The sequence below is a fragment of the Prorops nasuta genome, unplaced genomic scaffold (assembly GCF_024137725.1).
Source record: "Prorops nasuta isolate Cenicafe-Biocafe unplaced genomic scaffold, Cenicafe_Pnas_1.2 PNAS00077, whole genome shotgun sequence".
Lineage (NCBI taxonomy): Eukaryota > Metazoa > Arthropoda > Insecta > Hymenoptera > Bethylidae > Prorops > Prorops nasuta.
The window spans coordinates 243,247-252,531 of NW_027116874.1; the positions used below are offsets into that span (position 1 = coordinate 243,247).

General features: G+C 31.7%; 1 protein-coding gene and 2 long non-coding RNA genes across 5 annotated transcripts; 2 read left to right on the top strand and 1 right to left on the bottom strand.

Annotated features, from left to right (window-relative positions):
• The first annotated feature begins 1,373 nt into the window (after positions 1 to 1,373).
• LOC136784841 (uncharacterized) lies at positions 1,374 to 4,183 on the top strand. 3 transcript variants are annotated; one of them, XR_010824495.1, is made up of 5 exons: positions 1,374 to 1,898; positions 1,980 to 2,165; positions 2,759 to 3,097; positions 3,192 to 3,260; positions 4,046 to 4,183. It is a non-coding gene; the product is annotated as an uncharacterized lncRNA (long non-coding RNA). The 3 variants fall into 3 exon arrangements; XR_010824494.1 differs by having other exon boundaries at positions 1,517 to 1,554; positions 1,620 to 2,165; XR_010824493.1 differs by having other exon boundaries at positions 1,374 to 2,165.
• A 174-nt stretch (positions 4,184 to 4,357) lies between these two features.
• Positions 4,358 to 5,626, top strand: LOC136784844 (uncharacterized). The gene is made up of 3 exons (XM_066745738.1): positions 4,358 to 4,676; positions 4,766 to 4,966; positions 5,045 to 5,626. The coding sequence occupies exons 1-3, from the start codon at positions 4,362 to 4,364 to the stop codon at positions 5,426 to 5,428; spliced, it is 900 nt and encodes a 299-aa protein (XP_066601835.1). The 5' UTR covers positions 4,358 to 4,361; the 3' UTR covers positions 5,429 to 5,626.
• A 534-nt stretch (positions 5,627 to 6,160) lies between these two features.
• LOC136784843 (uncharacterized) lies at positions 6,161 to 7,799 on the bottom strand. The gene is made up of 3 exons (XR_010824496.1): positions 7,528 to 7,799; positions 6,596 to 6,934; positions 6,161 to 6,317 (listed from the first exon to the last, which is right to left on the bottom strand). It is a non-coding gene; the product is annotated as an uncharacterized lncRNA (long non-coding RNA).
• Between the last annotated feature and the right edge of the window lie 1,486 nt (positions 7,800 to 9,285).

Consider the following 9,285-nt stretch of genomic DNA (forward strand, 5'->3'; position numbering starts at 1 on the left):
GGGAGTACTTATATGGGACTAAGGTAACTCACTTGGGGTCAGGGAGTACTTATATGGGACTAGGGTAACTCACATGGGGTCAGGGAGTACTTGTAAAGGGGCTATGGTAACTCACTTGGGGTCAGGGAGTACTTCTACGGGACTAGGGTAACTCACTTGCGGTCAGAGAGTTCATATAAAGGGGCTAGGATAACTAACTTGGGGTAAGGGATTGCTTATATAGGGGCTAGGGTAACTCACTTGGGGTCAGGGAGTACTTCTGTGGGATTAGGGTAACTCACTTGGGGTCTGGGAGTACTTCTATGGGACTAGGGTAACTCACTTGGGGTCTGGGAGTACTTATATGGGACTAAGGTAACTCACTTGGGGTCAGGGAGTACTTATATGGGACTAGGGTAACTCACTTGCGGTCAGAGAGTGCATATAAATGGGCTAGGATAACTCACATGGGGTCAGGGAGTACTTATAAAGGGGCTACGGTAACTCACTTTGGGTCAAGGAGTACTTATATTGGACTAGGGTAACTCACTTGCGGTCAGAGAGTACATATAAAGGGGCTAGGATAACTAACATGTGGTCAGGGAGTACTTCTATGGGACTAAAGAAACTCACTTGGGGTCAGGGAGTACATATAAATGAGCTTGGATAACTCACTTGGGGTCAGGGAGTACTTATAAAGGTGATATGGAAACTCACTTGTGGTCAGGGAGTACTTCTATGGGACTAGGGTAACTCACTTGCGGTCAGAGAGTACATATAAAGGGGCTAGGATAACTCACTTGGGGTCAGGGAGTACTTCTATGGGACTAGGGTAACTCACTTGCGGTCAGAGGGTACATATAAAGGGGCTAGGATAACTAATTTGGGGTAAGGGAGTGCTTATATAGGGGCTAGGGTAACTCACTTGGGGTCAGGGAGTACTTCTATGGAATTAGGGTAACTCACTTGGGGTCTGGGAGTACTTATATGGGACTAAGGTAACTCACATGGGGTCAGGGAGTACTTATAAAGGGGCTAGGGTAACTCACTTTGGGTCAAGGAGTACTTATATGGACTAGGGTAACTCAATTGCGGTCAGAGAGTACATATAAAGGGGCTAGGATAACTCACTTGGGGTCAGGGAGTATTTATATGGGACTAAGGTAACTCATTTGGGGTCAGGGATTACTTATATGGGACTAGGGTAACTCGGTATAATGTATTTTGCCCGAAAAATTACTAGGCCAAAACGAAGATTAGGCATGGTCATCTAGAAAAAGTGTGAATATGACGTGATACATAAACTCCCGTCCTCGACTCTGGCGCACCCAAGTATTAAAGTTTTGAAGTATAATTAACTCAGAGGAAAGTGGAATGGAATATTTTGTTAAATATTGATATTATTAAAGGCTTGACAGGTTATTGCCATAAGATGGACGGAAGAAATACTGAAAATTGAATTAATAATTGAGCGAATGTTTATCAGATACGTATATGTAGTTTGGTTATTGAATTTAATAAAAGTGTATACATTGTGGAATATATTTCTTTGTTAAAAATATGTTATTGTTACAGGTTAACACGCAGGATTACAACTTTATTGAAGTGTGGAAATTTTAGTAAAACAAATAATGTTACAGGATTGGAAATAAAATAAAATAACGTTGAAATTATACGAATACATAATGATAAGCAGTTGACACAGAACAGTGAATAAAACAATGTATTAAAATGGATGAACTTTCAATGTACATTGATATCTGCTTTCTGATTATTAGATACAGAGTATATATACTTGTTTACGTTATGCTGTGGTAGCTTTACAAGGCTTCATAAAAATGATATTGCATTACAATCTCCATGGGAGGCAAGCTTAAATGTCATAGCTTGTTTCATTACAACATACAGAAAAGACGCAGGTATATGAATAAAGGTATATAATATAAACAAATTATTTCTATTCCACGCTCATGATTATTTTTTAATTTATTACACTCAAGGCAGCTTAGAAAATTAATAAAAAAAGGAAGGACCATTAGATCAATGCTTAAATATAATTATGACATTTTAAGCAGATTATGATAAAGATGATTAAGGTTAAAATGTGAGTGAAAGAAAATCATTCTATCAAAAAACTAATAAAGATGGAAAACATGCAGGCTCTATGACTTATACAAGATGTTAATGTAAGTACATTTCTTACCTATTTCTTATTTATCATCACATTAACATTAGGGTAAATCTAACTGTATAAAACTTGGTAAATGCGAAGATTATACAATTTGGGGTAAATAAGCGTACAGGGTAAACTTATGTATGAGTGCGCAGCATCTAAAAGTAAGCAAACTCTAAATATATTTTAACGTACAAAATTGTTTGAGTAATTTTAATGAAAACTATTTAACCATTAAAATAGTCACTAAGTCCAAAGATTAAGCTTACTTGCTCTTAGATATTGTGCACTCATACATCAGTTTATCCTATATGTATTTGATTATCAGAAGTTGTAAATTATTCACATCCATCAAGCCTTAAGGTCCAAGGCAAACCCTTTCGTTAAAGTTAACCACTGAATTACAGCAGTATATTTCATGGAAAGAGAACTATATTACTTCAAATAAACTTTAACTTTAAACGCAGAGTTTGTCCTCTACCTTATTGAAATATGTTTGATGTTCTAACTTTAATTTAGAGTATCTTTTTAATACCTACAACTAGCTAATCTTTTCCCATTTACTCTGCGCATTGGTGATTACATCATTTGTTAATATTATTCCAGGTAACGAAGGACTGTTAAATTATTCAAAGAGAAGTACGAACAGCAATATTCATGAATCATTGTTACAAATGACATTATGGATGTTCAAAAGAAACCAACTAATAATAAGAGTAAAGCTTTAAATTGACTTCTCCAGCCCATGAGCATCCAAACAAATGTATTGCAAGTTAACTAAAAAACATTAGTCAAGCAGAGAAATGTTCAATAGAAATTTTTGTGCATAATTTTGCTTATTGACTTATTTTGAACTTTACACATTGTTTTCTCTGTGGTCTTTTTACATAACTTGCTACTTCTCATAAAAGAAAATTGTAATTTCTATCTACATTAAAATTATAAGTGAGTTGCAATTTCTTTCTTTATATATATATATAATGCAGAATTTAATTAGTAAGTTATATTTATATTATTTATATTATGTGTGCTTTTTCAGAGACTATGAACGAGTTATTTGTTTGATAATGCTAAATATGCATACAATATTTAAAGAGGAATTTTGATTGTGAGTAATTTATTATTTTTTTGCTAATAATATCGGTTTTTTTTAATTTTTGTTAGGTGAAGCTTTTTGCATTTATACACCTTGGCGCCGAGGTAGTTCTATGTAAAAGATTTTATGGTTGGTTAAATTGGCTGCGTTTCAAAACTTTAGCGCTATGGTAGCGCTAGGTAAAATACGTGTCAGGATTGGTCAAATTGATTCAACTGACCAATCATGATATAGCGCTACCTTAGCGCTTAAAATTTGAAACGCAACCATTAATTGAATTTGACTAATCGTGACTTAACGCCACCTTAGCACTAAGTTGTTACAGCATAGCCATTGTAATAAATGATAGATACAGTTCATTCAAGCATTTTGAAGTTTTTCCATTATATACCCATTTAACTTTCATGAATTTTTATTTATTTATTAAATATATCTCTTAGAATAAAAGGTGCACAAATTTTTCTAACAAGTCATTATTAATTTTTTGAAAATTGTCAAACCTGTCAGAACCGGGTTTTTTTTAATACTGGCGAGCTACATATCGAAGGGAATCGTTTACGTTTTTACTAGATAGTGTCTACAGTGTTTAGCATAATTTGAAAGTTTAATAAAATGCAGACTGCCAAGAAAAATTTGTCAGTATTATATCCTGATGGATATATTTATTACGTGAATAAAAATTATAATAATATGAAAGGCGAAAGAATCACGTACATATATACTATACATATATAAATTGATATTATATTTAGATGGCTGCCTGTAGTTTCTCTATTTATAAGTTTTGAATTTTTTAGTTATTTAAAGTGTAAATATCCCGGTTGCGAAGGCTCCGCAAAATTGAAAAATGATACAGTTTTTATTAGCGGATCAATTCATAATCACGAAAAAGAGATGCAATATGAGAAAACTGTGAATTTTCGAAATTGTATTTTTAATACTGTCTCATCAACTCCATCAACTTCAAAAGAGGCATATGACTTTGGAGCAAACAGGTATAATAACTAACGACATTAATTAGACTGTAAATCTAATACAAATCCATAATATAAATATATTTCTTAATTACAATGTAGGCATCCAGAAGCAGCTGTAAATAACTCTTTTGAAATTATGAAAAATACCATTAATTCATGGAAGAGAAATGATAATCCTCCTCCAGTAAAACAAATTGAAGGCTGTAATATAATTTTATCTACTGAAAAGTGGAAAAATATGTTAACATTTCCTGTAGGGGAAGAGAGCCATACAATCAAAACTTTAGAATATAAAGAAGGAGAGTGTGTCTCAGTAGTTTTTTACGATGAAATATTAATAAAAGCTTTTAGTAAGTGTACAACTATAAGCGTAGACGGGACTTTTAGGTGTGTTCCAAAAATTGGACAAGCCAAACAAATGATTACTCTAATGGGTAAAGTTAATGATAAGGTAATAATAATTGCAAATTAACTTTAACATTTTGAAATGTTTGCATACATATTTTTCAATATGTAATATATACGGCTTTTTTATTTTAGTTTTTTCCATTTATTTGGGTCCTAACAAATTCTAAAACGCAAAAAAATTATGAAAATGTTTTTTACTTAATAAGAGAAAAACTGTTAGGCAGTTTTGTACCTATTTTATGCATTAGTGATTTTGAAAAGGCAATGCAAAATTCTATTAAAACGGTATTTCCTGAAATTAATTTGCAAGGATGTTATTTTCATTACACATATGTAAGTTATATGCATTTTTCGTATTTGAACAAGCATGAAAATATATAATAATTAATTTCATTTGTATTACTTGTATAGGATCTTAGAAAATACTTTCAAAAATGCGGAATATTTGAACAAATAAAAGCTGCACATCTTGCTTTAAGTAGTAAAATAATAGTAGCAAAACGAAAATTGTATAATTTACCATTACTGCCGCCTCAGCATATACAAAGAGGATTTTACTTAATAAAAAATGGGATAGAACAGGATCCAGTGCTAAAACAGATTTTAGCAAAATTTTTAATTTACTTTGAAAGGCAGTGGGTTAAGAAAACAAACGCTAATACGTTAAGCGTTTTTCAAGCTCCAGATAGGACCAATAATTCTCAGGAGCGTTATCACAGAATGCTAAATAAACTAATACGTAAACGACCACGGTTCCCTAAGTTTTGTTGTAATTATAATTTAATATTTATATAATCTCTAAAAGATTATATTCTTATCTTTAACTTATCATTATTACTAATTACATATATATAATACTCTTCTTTCAGAATTAATTAATATACCCTAGTAGCCATAAATAATATATAGGCATGACAATTTCTAAAAGAATGCAGATTAATTTCTGTTTCTGCATATGCTATCACTTTTGGCATGTACATTTTTAAACTAATAAACTGCATAAATCACTTATATTTGCAACAACACAATATATATATATATATATATATATATCTGTTGTGCACAAAATTTCTACAGCTAGTTTATTGTGTACATACATATATATCCTAAATATATTGTTAAGCATATGTATGTAGGAAAAGAAGATCCAGTATCTGATTCCCGAAATTAACTTGCCAGTATTGTTCATAGCTATTGGGGCATATGAAACATAATTATTGAAGTATTTTCTTGTTTTTCAACATTTTTTCTTAGCTAAACTAATAGAAGTCATAAAATCTACAAATTTAGAATTGAAACAATTAGAAAATGGTAAAAAAATAAGATGTTCAATAATAAAACAAAAGTCATTAAGGTATAACAGGTGGTTGCAAATTGCATGGAATAAATTTCGTACAACTAATTATAAAGATTATGATAACATTATAAACCAATTCTTAATTTTAAGTGTATATAAAAATGAAGATACAATAAAAAGTATTAAAAAACATTTACAACAAAAAGGTAATTATATAATGTATGCAAATATTACAAAAAAAAATAACATTCTAATCAATTCCTGTTACAGATTATAATTTGCAATATATTTCCTCCACTAATATTATAAAACAAGGACCAATAGATAAGTCAGTAATATTAAAATTGAATAGGTAATTTCATGGCCAAATAATTTGCTTCCATTTATCTAAAATATCCACATTATTAATATATATTTAAATACATTAAAAAAATTATAATACTCAACCTTTATAAAACACTAACTTAATATATGTATTGTACACGTTTTGATTATTTTTAAAAATATATTTTCTATACACTCCTTATTCTTTAAATTCGAGTAATTAATCCTTATATGATGTATTCATTATTTTAAAGTATATAACAGTGTAATAACGCCATAAATCACCGAAAAATTTTTAAATTCTGCAATATATATATATAAAGAAAGAAATTGCAACTCACTTATAATTTTAATGTAGATAGAAATTACAATTTTCTTTTATGAGAAGTAGCAAGTTATGTAAAAAGACCACAGAGAAAACAATGTGTAAAGTTCAAAATAAGTCAATAAGCAAAATTATGCACAAAAATTTCTATTGAACATTTCTCTGCTTGACTAATGTTTTTTAGTTAACTTGCAATACATTTGTTTGGATGCTCATGGGCTGGAGAAGTCAATTTAAAGCTTTACTCTTATTATTAGTTGGTTTCTTTTGAACATCCATAATGTCATTTGTAACAATGATTCATGAATATTGCTGTTCGTACTTCTCTTTGAATAATTTAACAGTCCTTCGTTACCTGGAATAATATTAACAAATGATGTAATCACCAATGCGCAGAGTAAATGGGAAAAGATTAGCTAGTTGTAGGTATTAAAAAGATACTCTAAATTAAAGTTAGAACATCAAACATATTTCAATAAGGTAGAGGACAAACTCTGCGTTTAAAGTTAAAGTTTATTTGAAGTAATATAGTTCTCTTTCCATGAAATATACTGCTGTAATTCAGTGGTTAACTTTAACGAAAGGGTTTGCCTTGGACCTTAAGGCTTGATGGATGTGAATAATTTACAACTTCTGATAATCAAATACATATAGGATAAACTGATGTATGAGTGCACAATATCTAAGAGCAAGTAAGCTTAATCTTTGGACTTAGTGACTATTTTAATGGTTAAATAGTTTTCATTAAAATTACTCAAACAATTTTGTACGTTAAAATATATTTAGAGTTTGCTTACTTTTAGATGCTGCGCACTCATACATAAGTTTACCCTGTACGCTTATTTACCCCAAATTGTATAATCTTCGCATTTACCAAGTTTTATACAGTTAGATTTACCCTAATGTTAATGTGATGATAAATAAGAAATAGGTAAGAAATGTACTTACATTAACATCTTGTATAAGTCATAGAGCCTGCATGTTTTCCATCTTTATTAGTTTTTTGATAGAATGATTTTCTTTCACTCACATTTTAACCTTAATCATCTTTATCATAATCTGCTTAAAATGTCATAATTATATTTAAGCATTGATCTAATGGTCCTTCCTTTTTTTATTAATTTTCTAAGCTGCCTTGAGTGTAATAAATTAAAAAATAATCATGAGCGTGGAATAGAAATAATTTGTTTATATTATATACCTTTATTCATATACCTGCGTCTTTTCTGTATGTTGTAATGAAACAAGCTATGACATTTAAGCTTGCCTCTCATGGAGATTGTAATGCAATATCATTTTTATGAAGCCTTGTAAAGCTACCACAGCATAACGTAAACAAGTATATATACTCTGTATCTAATAATCAGAAAGCAGATATCAATGTACATTGAAAGTTCATCCATTTTAATACATTGTTTTATTCACTGTTCTGTGTCAACTGCTTATCATTATGTATTCGTATAATTTCAACGTTATTTTATTTTATTTCCAATCCTGTAACATTATTTGTTTTACTAAAATTTCCACACTTCAATAAAGTTGTAATCCTGCGTGTTAACCTGTAACAATAACATATTTTTAACAAAGAAATATATTCCACAATGTATACACTTTTATTAAATTCAATAACCAAACTACATATACGTATCTGATAAACATTCGCTCAATTATTAATTCAATTTTCAGTATTTCTTCCGTCCATCTTATGGCAATAACCTGTCAAGCCTTTAATAATATCAATATTTAACAAAATATTCCATTCCACTTTCCTCTGAGTTAATTATACTTCAAAACTTTAATACTTGGGTGCGCCAGAGTCGAGGACGGGAGTTTATGTATCACGTCATATTCACACTTTTTCTAGATGACCATGCCTAATCTTCGTTTTGGCCTAGTAATTTTTCGGGCAAAATACATTATACCGGTAACTCAAATGGGGTCAGGGAGTACTTATAAAGGGGCTAGGATAACTCACTTGGGGTCAGGGAGTACTTATATAGGGGCTAGGGTAACTCACTTTGGTTCAGGGAGTAGTTATAAGGGATTAGGGTAACTCACTTGGGGTCAGGGAGTACTTATAAAGTGGCTATGGTAACTCACTTGGGGTCAGGGAGTACTTATAAAGGTGCTAGGATAACTCACTTCGGCGTCAGGGAGTACTTCTATGGGACTAGGGTAACTCACTTGGGGTCTGGGAGTACTTATATGGGACTAAGGTAACTCACATGGGGTCAGGGAGTACTTATAAAGGGGCTAGGGTAACTCACTTTGGGTCAAGGAGTACTTATAATGGACTAGGGTAACTCACTTGCGGTCAGAGAGTACATATAAAGGGGCTAGGATAACTCACTTGGGGTCAGGGAGTATTTATATGGGACTAAGGTAACTCAAATGGGGTCAGGGAATACTTATAAAGGGGCTAGGATAACTCACTTGGGGTCAGGGAGTACTTATAAAGGAGCTATGGTAACTCACTTGGGGTCAGGGAGTACTTCTATGGGACTAGGGTAACTCACTTGCGGTCAGAGAGTACATATAAAGGGGCTAGGATAACTAACTTGGGGTAAGGGATTACTTATATAGGGGCTAGGGTAACTCACTTGGGGTCAGGGAGTACTTCTGTGGGATTGGGGTAACTCACTTGGGGTCTGGGAGTACTTCTATGGGACTAGGGTAACTCACTTGGGGTCTGGGAGTACTTATATG